The sequence below is a fragment of the Hippoglossus hippoglossus genome, chromosome 17 (assembly GCF_009819705.1).
Source record: "Hippoglossus hippoglossus isolate fHipHip1 chromosome 17, fHipHip1.pri, whole genome shotgun sequence".
Lineage (NCBI taxonomy): Eukaryota > Metazoa > Chordata > Actinopteri > Pleuronectiformes > Pleuronectidae > Hippoglossus > Hippoglossus hippoglossus.
Window position 1 is genome coordinate 9,050,181 of NC_047167.1, and position 19,492 is coordinate 9,069,672.

Below are 19,492 nucleotides of genomic sequence, written 5' to 3' on the forward strand. Positions count from 1 at the left end.
TTCAATTGATTCCCAGTATCATGAACTAAATACATTTAAAACAATATGGAAAACTGAGTGTTGGACATTTAAAAAAATTGTTATATTGCCAAAAATAAGATTAGAAGATTGATATGACTCAATTTTCAATTTCCACCTTCGATCAGGGTGTCAGACTGTCCCAGGGTCCCATCCAACCCCAGGGCTGGAGGAAGAAGAGCGAGGTTGGCCATGGAGTGCCTCAGGTCCCCGGACACAGCCAGCTGTCGACCATGAGTGTTTCCTACAGAGCCTTTAACCTGAAGCAGCAGATGCTCATTCCCCTGAGTATAGGAGCCATGTAAAGACCCACTAGCAGAGTGCAAGACAAGCAGAAAACACACAAGTCAGATCAAAAGTCCATAAAGAGGCAGTCAGCATTGTTTGTTAGGTGTTAAAATACATGCACACACCTGTCTGAGGACATGTTGGCAGCCATGTGTAAGAGAAGCTCAATGGCCGTGGGCAGCAGACTTTGGGATAAGTTCATCCTCAATCCAACGGCTCTGTGTTCCCCCTGGAGGGAGTGGGAGATGAGGACGTCCAGCTTCACCCTTTCCTTCCCATCAGCCCTCACATGTACTAAGCTGCTTCCTTTACCAGCCAGTGTGGACATGTCTGCGGTGGCCTTTACCTTCACATGAAAAAAACAGCAAAATAATAAAAGACCCCCATATTTATCAGAAATCACTGCTTAGAACTTCATAATAAAATATTCTGACAGATCTAAGAAGCAGCCTACCTCTAGGGTTTTGGGAAGCTTTGATTTGAACGGATGACTGAGAGACGAGTACAGTCCCACTCTGTCTGATGTTCCATTGAGCTGCACAGAGAGCTGGCAAGAAAAACACCAGGGTACCACAAATAAATCAGAAACACTGCTGATTAAACACGCCCTATTTAAAATACAGATTCATCTTTACTCACTTTGCACTCTTGTCGCTCGACTCTCAGTTTCCCTCTGGCCTGATAGTCAAAGTCTGTGTTGTTTTTGGGGTTCCAACTTACGTCTCCCTCCATTAAAGCAGAGGAGGGGAGCTGCAGCTGTGACAGCAATAACAGTTTTACCGGTCATAAGTTTGGCCTCTTTTACTGTAAACTATACTGTACACTGCTGGAGGTGAACTTCTAACACTCCTTGCACTGCTGACCCAAGCATTCAACATACAAAGCTGCCCCGTGTACAGTGGAGTGCAGTACAGTGTGGAATACTTGTGTTATAAATAAGTGGAGAGGCTGGTTTACCTGCAGCTGGTGCGTAAAGTTGGCTCTGATCTTTATAACTTGATGGCTTGAATGCAAAGGACTCAGCAGAACTTGTCCAAAGAAGGTCAGTCGCTCTTTGCTGCCGACCCGAAACCTCCCCTGCACATTCTTCTGGGTCTGTGAAAGAAAGTGTTATGAATGTTTTAAACATTTCTGCTGAATATCCACTTAAGTAGTTATAAGTAGAGGAGTCATTTTTTATGCAAAATTGTTGTCTCCCCCTTCTGACAGCAAGAGTAACTACACAAACAGCGGTCTCCAATGACTGTAATCCTTCCTCTGAGTGAATCATTTCTCATTTATCCGAAGTGTCAAACACTGTTCTTGGATGATTTGTAGTTTTGTAGATTTGTATCAAGATGATTTGGCTTCATTTTTGGAGCGCTGTCATGTCATCCATCTTCATACTAAGTCAAAATACAGAGAGATTTAGCTGCAGCTGAGAGGCTTAATAACCTGTGAACTTTTTGGTAATGGCTCTAAATGTTTCCAGCATTAATATATAAAAATCCCACAATCCATCTTTAAAATAAACAGAATGTTGCTGATTCTTTCAGATTCTTTTCAGATCTTCGGGGTCAGTGTTGTGCGTTATGCAGGTCAGCAGTTCACCTGGTTGCTTGTGACGGTCACACAGATCTCTGAGTTTGACGGAATAGTGTCCGAACTGAAAGGATGGATCAGTGCAGAACAAACCTGAATATAAAGAGAGGCACAAATGAAAATCACTGAATACAGCAATAAAACACTGCCCCCTGCAATTTCACTTTGAGCATTATGTGTTGAGTCAATAAATCAACCTGTGTTCAACGCACAAAAGGGCTTGGCGGTTGATAGCCCATAGTGAGGGTGTGGATGACCTCTCGGTCGCCATGGAAACCAGCTTTAGATTCCAGGATGTAGAGGCCTTTGAGGAGGTCAACGGTGAACGTCTCTCTGAGCAGGAGAGTCTGAGGAAAGGTCTGGAAGGGCTGTCTGTGAGAGAAGGTTTGGTTTAAAAGTCAGGAATTGTTTTTACCTCCACTAAAGAGGTAATGTTTTTAATCTGCATTTGTTTGTTTGTTAGCACAAGTATATAAAATATACTGGATGGATTACCACAATTTGGTGCAAATTCAGATCGGGGGGAATCAGATCCAGGAACAATTTTTTACTTTTTTCAATATGATGTTTTTCAACTTTTAACTTGATTTCTCTGAGAATAATTCATGGATCTTGATTTAAAAAGTTTAGGGGAATGATATTTCAATCTGAGTGTGTGCAATTTGGTGCAGATCCAAATAAAACATGAAGTAATCAATATCCCAAAACACATCAACAGATTCATTATCAGTGAATCAGATTGAGGCGGAGACCTGAGATGGAGCACTGCAGTTTTCTGATACATCCTTTTGTCCTTCCTCAGCTCCTCCACAACCCCCTCAAACTCCAGCTCTGTGGACGGACTCTTAGGCCTTGAGAACGTCATCTTCAGCGTCGCTTGCCTCTTTTTCAAGTTCTTAAACAAGTCAGGTAAAAAAAATCATACATTTTTCAGAACATCACAAATTTAACACATAGCAAAAAGAACAAGACTTCACAGGTCACAACCATTCGTGCCTCCGCCCACCTTGTCTATAGTGTTCAGCCGAGCAGTGATGCTGATGTTGTTTTTGTCGTAGGTGGAGGCCATTTGCAGGGTATGGCTGAATTTAGAGGCCTCCAGAGAGACATCTCCTCTCAGGGGAGGAGTCCACAATGAGCTCAATGAGCAGGAGGCCTTCACACTTCGCTTCCCCACCACACCCCATCCTTCTGCCTGGGGAGGGGCGGAGGAAGAGTTGGTTAGATAATAGGAATGGACTGTAAATTTGGTTGTAGTGCATTTCTCTTAAGACCATGACAATTTGTTGACAGTTAATCATGATGATAATAATGATTTTGTGCATCAGTAACAACAAATACAATTCCCACCATGCAAAAAAACTATAATTTCCCTGAGTCAAATACTAAAAGAAGGCGCGGCCTCTTCTCTTCTTACGTGAAGGTAAGTGACAGATGATGTGTACAGCTCCAGACGGGCTTCCCTCTCTCTGCCTCTGTCTCTGTAGAAACCTTCCAGGATGAGGTTAGGGATCGTCAGCCACTTACTGGCTGTCAGCTCAGATGTGAGCTGGAGTGTGTGACGCTGGAGGTGACTCAGCTTGTGGGCAGTATAGATGTACAGCCAGGGTGAGTCCATGTTAAATGTGCCTATATCAAAAAAGAAAGACAAAACGCTGGTCAGTGTCTCACTGCAGGTGTAGGCCCCTCATATTATGTAAATTAAATCTATTTTTTAAACGTCAGGGAAACTTACCTTCCCACTTCTTCTGCACACCATCTTGAGAAGGGCTTTTCCAGTGTAAGCTAGCCACCAGTGGCATCAGGTTGTTGTAGTTGACCTTTAAGTGAGTGCTGCTCTCAGATCCAACGTGTCTCAGGTGAGAGTGCAGAAGCTGGGTCCTGTAGTTAAGATTTTTCTCTGGCACCTTGAGACTGAACTGGAATAATGTGAGAGATTTATTCATTAAGTTCATAAAACATTTAGAAATGTAAATACAACGATCATCTCACAATGAATTTTTAGTGTCTGTGGTAAAGATCATGACCTTTGACCACTGAAATGTAATCAGTTAATCTTTTAATGTAAGTGACTTATGATATCATTTATAAAAGGCCAAAAACATGTTTTGTGAGATCACTGTGACCTCGACCTTTAACTTTTGACCACCCAAATTGAATCAGTTAATCCGTGAGTCTTAATGAACATTTGTGCCAAATTTAAAAGTATCTTTTCGAGGTATTCTCAAGGTAATGCGTTTAAAAGGCAAAAAATGCCTGAACATCTGTACCAAATTTAAAGAAACTCCTTCAAGGTCGTGTTCACAACAATTGGACAGACGGACGAACAACCCAGACACATGATGCCTCTGGTGCCGGTGGTTGTCGCCATCGTGAAGACACAAAAACTTACATTTATTAAATAACATGAATCATTTGGGCCGGAGGAAATATAGCATCGTGGATCACAGTGTGTTTCTATTTACCTCCAGAGTGTAGCTGGTGTGGTTTTGTGTAGACTGGTTTTTGAAGGACTGGCTCAAAAGGACCGTGCGTTTGTTGTTAATCTCATCCCAGTGTTTGCCGTAGCTCATGTGCAGAGCTGAATTAATGTGGCTCGGGCTTTCTGCATGCCGGAGGTGAATCTGCGAGAGGCGTAAAGTAAAGAGAAAATATCAAGCTTACAGTCAGAGTAATCGGACCCTCTGTTACAGCTCAGTTACCAGTTAACACCCTCTGAAAATCAGCAGGATAAGCATAACTATTATATTATGCTTCATATCTGATACCACACAAACTTCTGTGTCATACTGTGTTTCCACGTGTGTACTTACCTTGTGGTTGATGGGAGCAGTGTTGGAGCAGTAGAATTCATGATCCGCTCTCATGACGTAGGTGAAGTTCGAGTCCCTCTCACTCCTCAGTCTCTGAGATGTGTAGCACTCCTGACGAAGGTGTCGGGCATCACCTGAAGGACAGTCAACACAATCTGAGGATGTGGAGATATGATGGTGATCTGAAATACATATCTCCTGGTAGGTGAGGCATTGGCTGGACATTTATAAACCCGATCATTAAAAACTGAGCAACACCAAAGGGACCAGAGAAGCAAAACATCGGACAATAATGTGGGCAGCCTTTTGTGGGTAAGTGCAAAACCTTCAGCACCATCCCAGGTCTATCATATACACTTTTATATGTTCTTGTCTTCAACCAAACCTCTACCATTTTTCATTGTTCCTCTGTGCTACTGTATGACAGAGGAAACACCTCCTAACAGATACCTAGAGAGACAGTTCAACCAACAGTTTTTTCCTCTCATCTGAAAAGAAAGTTTTCAATTAATTATGTTGTAATTTGATGTCAGTTGGAGCTTACTGCAGTGTTCCAATACAGTTGGGCTGAAATGCATTTTTGTGGTGCTCAATGGGCAGAACACTGGTGCATTTTAAACGCTTAACAGCAAAATCTCTCCCAATAAAAGTAAATTGGTTATTCACAGTAAGCTAGTGACTGTGTTACTCAGTTTATGTTTTATATAGTCTCTGATATCGACAGTTGTTGGACATATCTTGATAGAAAGTTCACATGTTGTTGATTCCTTTCTCTAAATGCATCATTACAGAGTGAACCATTGCAAACATGTCTTACACTGAAACAACCTGAATGAACAGAGCAGCTCTATGAAGTCAGTCTGTTTTTTGGTGGACTGCTTCTTTACTCCCACCATCAGAGACCTCATCTGCAGTGTGCCTTCACTCACCTCCCAGACCATACTTGAGCCGTAGGGCAGAGCTCCACAGTGAGCCCTTCTGCTCCATCAGTCCCAGCATCCTGCTGCCGACCACACCAGGTAACAGGAGCTCCGCCTCCAGCGAGTACTGCCTGCTGCTGCTGTCACGCCTGCGCTCCAGGGCCACTGAACACAGACATCACTTGAACTACATCTACTGCCACAAACAATGTCAGCAGTGTTTGTGCTTAAAAATGTAATATGGCTGTGATGATTATGGCAAACAAGTTAAAAGTAATATTTAAATGTTATAACTAGAGGTTTTAGAGATGATTTAAAAAGTAAATTATAATAAGATACCTGACAGTGATGCTGTTTCTCTCAGCACATTCTTCAACGTAGCAGAGAGGCTGGTCTTCCTACCCAGTCCACGAGTAACGTTAGCAGAGAGGATCATGGGATGTCCATCGGCGGCCATCTTGGCCTCAAGGTGGTAGCGTGTCCTCTGCTCTGACAGGAGGGACTGAGTGTCGATCAAACCCTGTGGACAAAGCAGCCGATGCAAGGTGTTATGTTTGGAGAAGCTACAAGTCTCTCTCTCACTCTCTCCACACACACACACACAAGCACTAGAGGATCTTGTGTCATTAGTCTGAATTACTACACTTTGAAGTAACTAACATCTAACTCACATCTCACTGTGCCAAGATAATCTATAATTGTTGTTAGAGGCTGGCCAGGCAAAAAGACAGTATGGACCTACACATGTAAGCTGTTACATTGTTAAAGTTCCCCGTTAAGATCTAAAGGATGCATTTTGTGTGTGTGTGTGTGTGTGTGTGTGTGTGTGTGTGTGTGTGTGTGTGTGTGTGTGTGTGTGTGTGTGTGTGTGTGTGTGTGTGTGTGTGTAGCCCTACGAGTATAAGATAGACATGTTAGGTTGTGTGCAGGTTTTGGGTCTGGTAAGGTTCAGGTGGGTCATAAACGCATATTTTTGTGGTTCAGTTGGTGTGGAGCAGCTCGGAGCAGCTCGGAGCCAAGCCTCCTCTAACCCCTTATTACCACTGCCTTATGGTGAGCAATATAATTATCTAACAAGAAATAGAAAACTCACAAAATCACATAGCAGAAAATCTCCAGCCTGTACATACCATAATATAATAATGAACACCATCAATTATCAGCTCCAGCTTTCCTGACTTCACACTCCTCTCTTGTTCAAGTTGCCCTGAGGAAACAACAACATCTTCACCAAGAAACTCTTACAGAGGTTGTTATTTGTGTGAAGGTGTTCGTGTGGGACAAACCCTGTATGTGGATGGTTTTCAGAGGATGAGTGATCCTCAGCAGCAGTCTGTGAGGGTTGAAGGCCAAGTCCACAGACATGTCTCTGGGGATGGAGGACTGAGGAGTGGCCAGGAGAAGGTGGATGGAGGCCTCTCTGGGGAACCAGGTGCCCCTCTGTAACACAAGGTGTGACAGGTTTAGGTGTTAGCCACTGTGAACGAAGATAAAGAGATCGCCATCGTGTTTTTTAAAGCCCAGGAACAATTTAAGAGAATGTCTGGAGCAACTGACATAGAGATTATGCATTCTCACATACAGCCCCTCTGTGTAATTTCAGGAGCAAGTCTCAAGTTCATTGTATTTTTTAAAGCTTTTTGGAAATGAATTTGGAAAATCTTCAATTTCCTTTGCACCTGAGCGAGCAGTGAGTAGGCGGCCTCCAGAAGGTAGTAATGGAGTCCTCTGTCCAGCTTCAGCAGCCTGAGGGAAAGGTGGATGGGTCCAGCAGCAGGGAGTGAAATCCCTGCAGCAGGTAAGGGATAAGACGCATTGGAGCACAACTGCCAGCCGACCATCTTGGACCCTGCAAAGGAAGAAATCAGTGTTTGGTAAAAGCCTGCAATTATCTCTGTAATATAGTTAACAATGACACTGTGGCCAAATGCGATTTGTAAATACCGAAATAAGCTGCAGGTCTAAGGTTAAGAAAAGTGGTTCAGTCCACATTTGGAGAGTCAGGACAGAACTATATTATAATAACGGCTAAGCAGCAGAGATAGAACAGATATTCAGACAGATACAAATTAGGAATTTAATCTGGAATTACCACCCTGCAGTTGTATGCCTGCACTAACCACTGCAGTTTCTATCTCTATTTTTTAGAGATTACCATGACCTAAACCTTTGACCTTTAACCACCCAGATAAACTTGGTTAGTATGTAAGTCTAATTCAACATTCGTACCAAATTTGAAAGGATTATCTTGAGGAGTTCTAAAGATAACTGGTCCATGAGGCAGAAAAAGGTTTTCTAAGGTCACAGTGACCTTGACCTTTGACCGCTGAATCTAACAAATTCATCCATGAATCCAAGTTAACATATGTACCAAATTTGAAGAAATTCCCTCAAAGCCTTCTTGTATGTTCACAAGAATGGGATGGACGGACAGACGGACAACCCCAAAAACTAAAAAGTTATTTTTCTGACAAATTATGGTATGTTAAATAATACGCTGTAAAATATGAAGTCAATGTAAAAGGGGACATTCTTAAATATTTCTCTTTCATATAGATGTAGACAGTGAATGAGGACTTACAAGTCTTTGGAGTGCAGGTGGTCTTCTGGATTCGACTCTTTGGCCCCTTCAGCTCCTCTCTGTGGTCTCCACTGAGCTGAAACACTCTGGAGCTGGTGCACACAACAATTAAACACACATACCCTTTACGATGTTGCATATTACACTATGGGGGCGGCACTATGCCAGGGTCATTCTGTTTGGAGTTTGCATGTTCTCCCCGTGTCTGTGTGGGTTTTCTCCAGGTACTCTAACTTCCTCCCACAGTCCAAAGACATGCAGATTGGAGTTTGGTTTATTGGAGACACTAAATTGGCCGTTGGTGTGAATGTGAGTGTGAATGATTGTTTGTCTTTGTATGTTGACCCTGTGATGCCCCACCTTTCGCCCTGTGTCAGCTGGGATTGGCTCTAGCTCCCTCCACAACTCTTAAAAAAATAACCCGTTTAGATAATGGATGGATGAATATTATAGTCTACACATTCACGTCAGGGGTTTATATTTTAATGCCCACACTAACCTGAAAGAGAAGATGTCCATGACGTCCTCAGGAGTGTTCATCATGACCCTGACATCCCTGCCCTCCTGCAGCTGAACACTGCCATCCAGACTGGTGGAGCTGGTCAGCTCGGAGACCCAGTCCACTGCAGCCTGACCAAGGGCACTGTCTACACCCATTCTGGCTGACAGTCCCACATAGGCACTGAGGAGACATAGACCAGTCACACACAGTTTTTACCAACAAAATGTTGAAGCCACTGTTACATGAGGTGATGTGGGAAATACTTAGGTTTGATGTATCCGGTCAGGGAGAAGTGAGACGTGTCTCTGTAGTTGACGCTGCCCTTCAGACGCAGTGAAACAAGGGAGGTCATGTTGATGCCCAGTTTGACGGGCAGACCAGACAGTGACGGTAACAGCAGCTCCTCTGTCATCAGCACAGCTCTGTGGTTCAACTGAACCTCCTGACCCTGGAGGATAAAGAGAGGGAGAGTGGATCAGAAAGAAATAATAAGAGATTAATAAGAGAAGTTATGAAAGCAATAAGACAGAGCAGTGGTTCCCAAACTAGGAGTCGGAACCCATTGAGAGGGGGTCACAATGGGATTTCCAAAACTCAAATAAAATCTAAAAGCGATTACAAATAATGTATTTTAGGCATAATAAAAGCAAAACTAGTAGATACATTTAAAATACAAAAATGTTGCGTAAGTGCATCAGTTGTAGCAAAGCAATTTAGACGTGTATGTTGGTGATTTTTTACTTTTTTTTGTAAAGTTTCTCAAATAAATTTCTTTTGTTTGCTTCAACCGGGGATAATGTGGGTCGCAACAGTATATGTCACAATTATTTTGAGGGTCGGAGGCTGAAAAGTTTGGGAACCCCTGGTTCAGAGACTGTGACAAATACCTTGAGCAGCTTGACAGCCAGTCCCGCCACGCTCAGTGACAGCTGGTTGATTCGATCGTAGAGATCGTCACATGTGAAGACGCTGATCTCGTTCCCAAACACCTTCACACCGACCGAACACTTTGGCCTGTTCTCCTCAGTTCTCCTTCTCCCAAACAACTGGAACAGACAAGTGGAGCCATATGACCACAACAAAACAAGTTGACAGCATAATAAATACAAACAAATAGAATAGCACTAAGAAGAGACAGAGATCTCGGCCCAACACTCCCCTTCAATTCCATCAAGCTGCACCACATTGCGAACATTCATAAAAATCAGTCCTCTCATTGTGCCTAATTTTTTAGGCCTTGATTTACTTGATGATGAATGATGATAATGAATTGGTTGAACATGGCACATGAACTGCGAATGTGCTTTAGTGAAGACTGCTTCGTTCCCGGTATAAGTGCTTTTGTTGCTTATAATGCAGGTTATCCAAGATAGAGTTAGACCAATTATTCAGTTTGTCCATTGACAGAAAATTCATCTGCAGCTTTATTTTGGCTCCAGCTTCTCAAATGTGACAATTTGTTGCTATTTCTTACATCATGGTAAACTTAATATCTTTGGGTTTATTCAGACAAAAAAGCATTTTGAAGACATCACAGGGAATTCTTTTTTTTTTTTACCATTTTCAGATTTTCTATAAGTCGACAAATAAATAAATTAAGAAATGAGCCATGAGCTAACAGCCCAGACCAGAAGACTGTCTGACGACTCACCATGGCCCTGGCCTGGTTCAGATAACTGCTGGTGCTGGATAAACACTTTTCTTTTCCTTCTCTTTGGCCATCGTCTGTTTTTCTTCTTGTCGTCTCACGTTTTTGATTGTGAGCAGTGGACCCTCCATCTTCAGAGTTGTGTGAGTGGTGACCGAAAATGTTCTTCAAAAGTGGTTCTACATTTTCAACATGAAGGTCCACCTAAATTCCGGAAACACAATGCATGCATTCAACATAATTTTGTCATATTTACAGGAAGGCTCTTCTCTCATTGATCATTTTAAAAAAAAACTGAAAGGACGTAAAACTCACTTCCATAAGGTTGTGGGCTCGACCGTGAAAATACACAGTGAGGTTGGTGGAGGCGGATCTTGGCAGAAACGATTTGGGGGAGAAAATCAAAGATGTTTCCAAATTTGTGATTCCCATGCCTGCAACCAAAAAAATGCATTTATGTATATGCATGTTAATATCTAGTTTTTATAATTATTGAAATATTGCTATTTTGCTTCATTCGAGTCTTTCAGTACCTGAGGCAACAGTGTAATCCGAATATGAAGAGTATTTTAACAATTCTGATTCAAACTCTCTGCTGATGATGTCGTCAGGAAGTGACTCGATCAGGGTCTGCTTCATGGGGTCCTCGCTCCGCAGGACATTCGTCAGGTGACTCCACACAAATGAGCCCACTAGAAACAACAGAAAAGCAAAAGCTAATAAAGTTAAAAAACACTTGACAATCAAAATGGTGGAAACGGTCAAACATTACACTCATAAGACTTTCAATATACAATACTACAGTTTCATAACACTTAAAAGAGATAAAACTAGAAAGCAATCTTTATTAATAGTCACTATCAGTAACTCTACAAACTGCATCAGCCAATTCAAATCAAGGGTCTGTAATATCGTGTGTTTTTGCCTGAAATGACCGAATCAAACATGGCTCCGAGAGATAAGCAGGTGATAAACAAAACAAAACACTTTGTCAGCTTGTTACTCAGAATATGACATTTACATTATAGAGCGGGATGAGACATAAACCTAAATGATCTGAGATGTATTAAGTTTTCTGTTTTCATGAAGTGTTTACATTATCTCAGGGTCCCAGAACAGTTTCCTTCAATTGCTGCTGAGGGGAGTTATGGACAACCCTCTCTACAAACCACAGTTTCAATCAGACCTTGGCTGGAGGTCTCGTTCCTCAGCGTCGTCTTCACCGCCTCGCACACGTTCTGGTCGGGGCAGCGCATGAGCTGCTGGTATGCAGCGATTCTGACCTCGGGATCCTCATGGGAGGAGCGGTACAGCTGCAACAGCACAGACCTCTGAGGGACGGAAACTGCTGTCAGTCACTGATGTCAGACCCCCGCTCACCTTTTCACCTCCACCTCAACTCATCATGGATCAATGACCATGTCCTTCAAACATTTAGATTTGATTATATTCTGGTAATTTACTTGACATTCCCGGTTTTATTGCTGGACATTATTATTTCACTTCTGTCTAAAATAGCGGTGCCATCATTAACTTACATCAGCTGAGCAGGGGAAGCGTCTGAAGGCCTGAATGGCGGCAAGTCTCAGCTGGAGCCTTGTTGAGTGGCCGAGCGCACAGTGATTTAGCAGAGGGGTGAAGGCTGGAGCTGACAGACCAGTGTTTCCCACTGACTTCAGAGCATAAAAAACCTGCCAGGTAACATAATAAACAGACTGAGTAACACTTCTGTTTTACTATAAATCATTAATGGTTTAGCCTGATGCTGTGTCAGCTCTTTACATCTTTCACTCGGGTGGGTTCATCTGCCTCGCAGCCGTCCCTGAGTGTTTCCTCTAGCGTCTGCATTAGTGTCTGCACGTGGGGAAGTTCGCTGCAGGAGGTGGGGGACCTGTGGCACAGCTGGTAGACCAAAGATGATCCAGCCAACAAGGCTTTGGACCGCACCTCTGGGACCTCCAGTAAGGCCTACACCAACAGGAGCAAAGCAGTACACTCAGCACACACTGCAGCGTTGATCATACAGATTTCTATGGGAGAGCTCCACTGACAGCAACATGAGATGAGTGCATACAGGATATGGCCTTGATGAGAGACTGAGGTCATTATTAATGTCACCCAGAGGTTCCTACGTTGATGGAGTCGATGATCTGTGGGGATGGATGAGGGATGAGGGCTATGGTGGAGAGGAAAGATTGAGCCTGCTCCTCCTCCAGCTCCTTGTTCCTCATCAGGTCAGTCAGTAGCACGATGCAGTTTTCAGACCCACATGCTGGTAATGCATCTAACAACGGCTGCCTGTCCAAGCAGTTAATCAACATCAGTATCAGTCTCTGCTGTGTGGATACAACCCGTTTCAATCCACTTTTTTACAAGTGTGCAATTTTTGTTGTTTTTACCGTGCCCATGTGTATGATAGGATGCTTTTATCTTTCTTCTATTACTTATTTAATCATTATGAATTACGACATATGTGTGCAGGAATGTGTGTATATTTTAGGTGCATTACAAATTTCGTTGTACAGATTTGTGCAATGACAATAAAGCTTTCTAATTCTAACTCTTTCAAATCACAACCTCTATTCCATTTAGTTAAGTGCCAGTGAATCCACCCACAGAACCAGACAGCACAATATGAGGGACTGTCACAGCTAATTGGAATCTGGACGAAATTTTAAACAAAGGTGTAGTACCTTTGTTTAAAATGTCGCCTTTAATAATTTGTTTATTCAGTGGAAGATTATACTCAGGACTAAAGTGAGGACACTGTAATGCTCCGGCATGTTCGTTCATAGGCACTGTGTAGTTTTCTCATAATAATCCAGAAGCAGCAGTCCTTTTAACATGAATCTGGTAGCTAAGCAGAACATTATTGAGTGGTGTGTAAATATGAAAAACAAACAGCTACATTTCATATTTGTTATATGTTATCGATGAAGGACTAGTCAAAATATGCTCAATCATAAAACACCAGGGGAATACTGACCAGTCATTGCGGCACTTGAAAGATGCCTCTTGCCAGAGCGTCCTGAGCTGAGGGAGAGTGAGATCTCTCAGCTGAAAAGCCAGTTGAAGGAACTGTTGTGACACCTAGGAGCAGGAAAAATACACACACACACACACACACACACACACACACACACACACACACACACACACACACACACACACACACACACACACACACACACACACACTGTTTTGCAAGTATAAAACAGATGTAATTTCCACTACACTCTTTCAAAACTATTTCTTCTCACCAAGAACCAATTACCTCCTACAGAACTGTGAACATACGGTTGTATCCCATCATTCAGCCGATCCCCACACAGTCATTTAATCAGACTGTGTCAGCCTCTGGCTCTGAGGTACTCTTTTAAACATATCCCAGGTAAATAGACTGTGATGAAGGGCACCGGATTGGGTTTGACTAACCTTCTGTGTATGGGGGAAAATAATTGGCTCATACGCAGCAAAGCCTCAGGGGAAGTGAAACCAGGCCTTACAAACATAAACAAGCTACCTAAAAGTGATTCGTATTCATCGCTGTAGGAACAGTGGTATAGAGAGTATTCATCAAGTGAAGTATTCCTTACAAATAAATACAGTTAAAGGCTGACTTGAGCCGGTGTCATTGAGGCCTACCAGTTGTGGCTTTGAGGTGAGGCTACATAAAATCCTGACAGTCTGACTGGCTTGCTCTGGTGTTGACACCCTGGATTTTCCCGGCCATGCAGCTCCCTCCTCCTCGAACTGCAGGTCGGTAAGTTTACCGTGACTCCGAGAATCTGCAGGAGAGGAGCAGGCATCAGGGTCCATGTCGCTCAAACAGTTTAGGTTAAACACAGATGTCATAAATTCAGAGTGTTCCTGACCTGCTCCTGACAGAGTCCCTGGCTGGGCTCGGAGCAGAAGGAGCACGGACACTGTTTGGGTCTTCACAAACCCTGCCGCCCTGGACCATGTTGCGATGGAAATAGCTTCTGTACAGTTAACCTCCTCCATCACTGTAGATCCATGGTGCTGAGCACAGTGCAGTTCTGACTGCACTGACTGGTGAAAAAATGAAATCCAATATTTTTGTTTTTAAAGTGAGTCTTGAAACAAATTATTCATGTTGGTGTAAAAAAACATAACCAATTATTCAGTGGTACAGTTGTCAAACTGCATCATCACCCTTTGTCAAATTCCACTTTTCTTGAACTCAGATAGCAACAAGAGAAAAGAACATCTACAGGCAAACTCTATAATAAGCGGGAAAACTAGAATTCTTGAATTGATGAGGTTATGGGTCAAAGCTCTGCAAACTTTCAATTTTTCTGTTTCCAAAAGTATAAACTATATGAATGTTTCTGTTTTGAATCATCTATACATTTATTCATTTAAATATGCAGTGTCTCGAAACACTGCAGAGAACAAAATGTAAACTCACCGTATCTTCACTCAGAGCCACCGAATGAGGCCAGAAGTTTGCCAGCCTGGACTCTTGGCACTCTTTTAAATCCCTGGTCTTCAGCAGGAGGGGTCCTCGCCTCTCATACACGCTGCTGCAAGTCCCGTACACATCCGTCTGAGAAAGAGGCCGAAAAATGATCCTAGATAATCCACTATATTATGGCATAAGACTGTTAATGACAGTTATTATTAGTGTTAGTGTGGAGACTGCATTTGTCTGACCTGAGGAAGCACTTTTACTCTTGTATTTTAGTTTGTTTCTGTACAAATTTATGTTAAATCTCTATACTGCCGTGTAAATTGGGCATGTAGACCCACATCAGCCCCTCACCTCCTTTTCTAATTCCTGTTTGGCGCCCATGCGGGAGGTCTGGAGCATGCTCAGTAGAGCTCTTTTAATGTTGAGGGCCCACACCTGCTCCCCTTCCTGGACACAGAGGGCTGTGACCTTTCCCCCCTGGAGGGAGAACTTGAGGCGCGTCCTCTCCAGTGACTCCCTGGGAAACAAAAACACCAGATGAGCCCCCCCCGAGACCCAAGAACACAGACAAGTGGAGCATCTGAACGGAGTATCACATTCACAAGAAAAACAGTTGTAGCATTCCAAGATGATCTGGACTTTCACTGTGAGCAGTGCAGAGACCACATGCACTTCTGCACAAATGTGTGGAGCAGATAAAAGATTAATCATGCATTTATTTGCTCTTGTTATAAAAACACCAAATTGCACGAAATAGTCTGCGTGTTACCTCAGGCTTTTTAGGCGCTGCACAGAGTGCTCCTTCTGAGGGGAAAGCCGCTTTATCTGTGGATTCCTGATCTGTTGGACAAACATGAGCATGAAACCACAGGATCTTCGACCCTTTGCAGTGTTTATTGACAATTTTAATAAAGCTGACCTGCATCATTAGGTGACACTTGGAGACCACATCGATATCAATCACACAGTCCAAAGCCAGTCCATTTCTGCCAGCATTAGAGCCATGAAGGGTGGTGGTAATGGTCGTGCTATACCTGTAAGTGTACCTCACCCCTCTCTGAAAGGACAAATCAGGGGAAGGAATTCCTGTGGATGTGAAATAATAGGATAAAAAAATCGAATAACAAAATTTTACTAATCTACATGGGGGGAAAAAAAGATTATTGTGGATGTATTTGTCAATGAGCATGCATCAGATTTGATGTGCACTACAAAAAAAACCTCACCAGCACAACTTGAATCACAGAGATTTGGTTCCTCCTGGAAGCATTCACCTCCTGCAGAGAAACTCAGGTATGAAAATCTCCCACTGACAAAAATGTAAAACGTTTTTAAAGACAGCTTGTCAAATATACTTCTATCACATAGTCAATTGATAAATCAATCAAACTTTTTGTATATATAGCACCTTTCATGATGGTTGGTGCAGTTCAAAGTGCTTCACGTATGATTGACAATATGATAATAACACAGAGATAAGATTTAAAAAACAACAAGCACAATTTAAAGAAACAATTAAAACAACTAACTATTTCACATGATAAAGTGGAGATAAATAAACAATTAAATAGACATTTTAAGCCATAAAACTCACCTTGCAGTGTGACAAAGATCAATGTGAAATGCAGCCAATGAAGCCATAATAAGTACACGGCCATAGCAATCCCAAGTCACTGCAGGTCTGGCTGCCTCCGAGCCACCGCATGTATGTGAGATGAAAACGGAGCACTGTTCACAGCCACTGAATGACCACACTTGTACGTGGGCTTCCACCGTGACCCATCCTGCTCACGGCAACCAATCAGGAAATACCTTCCAAGCTGGAGCTACAAACATCCACCGGGCCAATCAACTTCTCACAAGGTTTTCTTAAACCCCCACTGACTTGGACAGACATAAGATGTGAGCCACATATGGTAAGAAAAGTTTATTTCAGGAAAGTTAAACAGTTTTTTTTACATGGCACCAAATCACAACATAAATTATCTCAAGGCAATTTAGATAGTAAGGTTTTGGGACCTTACAATATTATAGAGAAACCCAATGTTTCCCACAAAGAGAAAAAAAAACTAAATTTTAAAGGTAAGTTTGATTATCACTTGCAAAATGCAACCTATACGCCCAACCCCCTCCCATCGGCCTTCTCGTCAAAGCTACGCCCCCAAAACACATGAAAGTCCGCTGCCTGAGAACTGCTTGAGGTCATTTCATTCAGTCCAAATGAAATTATTGGTCCTGTTTATTACAGTCCTGTGAGGGGCCACAGGCACCACCTTTTTTCTTTTTCAGACAACTGTATTTATTGATATCGGGACATGGAAAGGATTTCAAAAAATAACATAGAAAGTGCTTACGAAGCAAATTACAAACTCTACTTTTAACAGGGAGGAAACCTTTAACAGAACTAGATTCAGTGTAGGAATCCATCTGCCTCGACCAGGTGAGAGGAGAAAACTGACATACAAGAGTTAGACAGAAAAGGTAGATGGAAAGGAGGGAGTGATTAAGGGGGAGGCGGAAGAAAGAGAGAGAGAGCAGGAACAGTCAAGTAAGTCATAAGATAGAATAAACCTGACACAGTCTGGAGTTTGCAACTTTGGTTTTCAAGAATGACTATGTCATTTCGATGTAGACACACATGGAGGCAATTCTGTCTGGCTTGTGGAGTCTGGTAAAACGACGACCAGGAAGTAACGTACATATTGTCCTAAAGAAAATGAAAGACATCCATGTAGCTAGAATTATTAGATGTTTTGGATAGTGTACAGTGCTTCCAGGAAAGCCTACCACAAAAAGGGCTTGATTGCTGACTACAGTTCAAAAGTATGTAGATATTGTTTGTTTAGCAGGAAACACTGATAAGTTAACAATCAGGTCTAGAAAGACCAGCAGGCCTCCTACCTATGAATATAAAATCAACATGGCCAGCGAACCATTACTAAAACACAACTCTAAAGGAAAATGCAAAATTTAAATTACTAGGTAACTCAGCTTAGGTTCGATCAGAAAGACTTTCCCTCATTCAATCGATCTCAATTCTCTCACTCTATGCTTATTAATCAGCGGATCGCGGGCGTTTCTAAATGGCCAATCAGATCCTGCCACAGTCTGTTCCAGCCAATAATGCGGCTGCTGCTCCTATCCTACGTTCTGCTCCACCCCTTCAAATCCTGATGACATTACGAAGGGGTCTAAAACGCCAAAAGAACATTCACATCACTTTCTCTGTGCACATGTCAATAAATGTTTGTTGTTGAATCGAAGTCTCTCCTGATTGAATTGTCATTAATTACTTTTTTAAAGGGAAAAGGGGGAACTTTTCCCACACAAGAATGAAAAGGGGGTGTGTTGTGTTGTGTGTATGTATACACATTCACACAACACAGACGGATTGAGAATACTTTTGCACAATAATGGCCCCATAGTATTAGCAGCAATTTAACAGTTAAAACACACACATGGTGCTGATAGGGTTGGTGTCTAAAATACAATCATTTGAATTCCAGGTCTTTAAAAGTCTTAAATATGTTCAAGTGGGTACAAATTATGTTAATGCTAATTTAATGCTACTGACATCAAGCTTCAGTTCTTTAAATACATTTTCAATCATAGTTATAGTTCTTTCTCAATGGCAGTACACTGTAGTAAAACTACAAAAAAGACCAATGTGGAACTAATACCTGATAAGTACAAACACCCTGGTCAGTACTCAGCTTGGCTGTGGGAACAGCTATTAATACATACAATCTCTGCCTGTAGTTTGAGAGATAGCGTGGTGTTTCCATGGTTATTCTCTACTCGGCCACTTCACCCTATCTTCAATTATGGGGAAATGAAAGTGATTGTGGGACTCTGATATTCCTGCTTATCTGTTGTACTTGACATTCGTGTTAAATTTCATTCATTATGGTCCTGACAAGTTTTATATTTAACTTGTTGAAACCTGCAGAAACCCTGGATTTTGTTCTCTGCAGTGTTTTTAGACACTGCATATTTAAATAAATAAATGTATCGATGATTCAAAACAGAAACATACATATAGTCTTTACTTTTTGGAAAGAGAAAAATTGAAAGTATGCAGAGCTTTGACCCATAACCTCATCAATTCAAGAATTCTAGCTTTCCCCCTTATAGAGTTTGCCTGTAGATGTTCTTTTCTCCTGTTGCTATCTGAGGTCAAGAAAAGTGGAATTTGACAAAGGGTGATGATGCAGTTTGACAACTGTACCACTGAATAAGTGGTTATTTTTTTACACCAACATGAATAATTTGTTTCAAGACTCACTTTAAAAACAAAAATATTGGATTTCATTTTTTCACGCAGTGCAGTCAGAACTGCACTGTGCTCAGCGCCATGGATCTACAGTGATGGAGGAGTTTAACTGTACAGAAGCTATTTCCATCGCAACATGGTCCAGGGCGGCAGGGTTTGTGAAGACCCAAACAGTGTCCGTGCTCCTTCTGATCCAAGCCCAGCCAGGGACTCTGTCAGGAGCAGGTCAGGAACACTCTGAATTTATGACATCTGTGTTTAACCTAAACTTTTTGAGAGACTTGGATCCTGATGCTTGTTCCTCTCATTTCTCTTGCAAATTCTCTGATTCACGGTGAACTTACCTCCTTTGGAGGATACAGCCTCAGACAGAGGATACCATATGAAACCAGGAAGTGGAGACAAGGAGGAGATTTAAATATTTAATGAAAAA

At 42.2% G+C, this 19,492-nt stretch overlaps 1 protein-coding gene across 1 annotated transcript in view; it reads right to left on the reverse strand.

Annotated features, from left to right (window-relative positions):
• Positions 1–16,390, reverse strand: part of LOC117778474 — a 38,835-nt gene extending 22,445 nt beyond the window's left edge. Inside the window, exons 1-38 of the mRNA XM_034614054.1 lie at positions 16,381–16,390; positions 16,013–16,063; positions 15,706–15,843; positions 15,556–15,626; positions 15,138–15,303; positions 14,784–14,921; positions 14,227–14,404; positions 13,997–14,139; positions 13,338–13,441; positions 12,484–12,649; positions 12,134–12,319; positions 11,890–12,042; positions 11,538–11,682; positions 10,885–11,043; positions 10,667–10,785; positions 10,355–10,555; positions 9,591–9,749; positions 8,967–9,151; positions 8,701–8,883; positions 8,202–8,293; positions 7,300–7,469; positions 6,907–7,060; positions 6,751–6,827; positions 5,960–6,140; positions 5,630–5,785; positions 4,701–4,834; positions 4,353–4,511; positions 3,623–3,806; positions 3,305–3,516; positions 2,894–3,082; positions 2,640–2,782; positions 2,100–2,259; positions 1,897–1,980; positions 1,264–1,401; positions 946–1,062; positions 761–853; positions 432–652; positions 137–330 (exon numbers count right to left, since the gene is read on the reverse strand). Of these exons, the coding sequence (XP_034469945.1) occupies positions 137–330; positions 432–652; positions 761–853; positions 946–1,062; positions 1,264–1,401; positions 1,897–1,980; positions 2,100–2,259; positions 2,640–2,782; positions 2,894–3,082; positions 3,305–3,516; positions 3,623–3,806; positions 4,353–4,511; positions 4,701–4,834; positions 5,630–5,785; positions 5,960–6,140; positions 6,751–6,827; positions 6,907–7,060; positions 7,300–7,469; positions 8,202–8,293; positions 8,701–8,883; positions 8,967–9,151; positions 9,591–9,749; positions 10,355–10,555; positions 10,667–10,785; positions 10,885–11,043; positions 11,538–11,682; positions 11,890–12,042; positions 12,134–12,319; positions 12,484–12,649; positions 13,338–13,441; positions 13,997–14,139; positions 14,227–14,404; positions 14,784–14,921; positions 15,138–15,303; positions 15,556–15,626; positions 15,706–15,714 (5,323 nt within the window). The 5' untranslated portion in view covers positions 15,715–15,843; positions 16,013–16,063; positions 16,381–16,390. The remainder of the gene's footprint in view (positions 1–136; positions 331–431; positions 653–760; positions 854–945; positions 1,063–1,263; positions 1,402–1,896; positions 1,981–2,099; positions 2,260–2,639; positions 2,783–2,893; positions 3,083–3,304; positions 3,517–3,622; positions 3,807–4,352; positions 4,512–4,700; positions 4,835–5,629; positions 5,786–5,959; positions 6,141–6,750; positions 6,828–6,906; positions 7,061–7,299; positions 7,470–8,201; positions 8,294–8,700; positions 8,884–8,966; positions 9,152–9,590; positions 9,750–10,354; positions 10,556–10,666; positions 10,786–10,884; positions 11,044–11,537; positions 11,683–11,889; positions 12,043–12,133; positions 12,320–12,483; positions 12,650–13,337; positions 13,442–13,996; positions 14,140–14,226; positions 14,405–14,783; positions 14,922–15,137; positions 15,304–15,555; positions 15,627–15,705; positions 15,844–16,012; positions 16,064–16,380) is intronic.
• Positions 16,391–19,492: the final 3,102 nt, after the last annotated feature.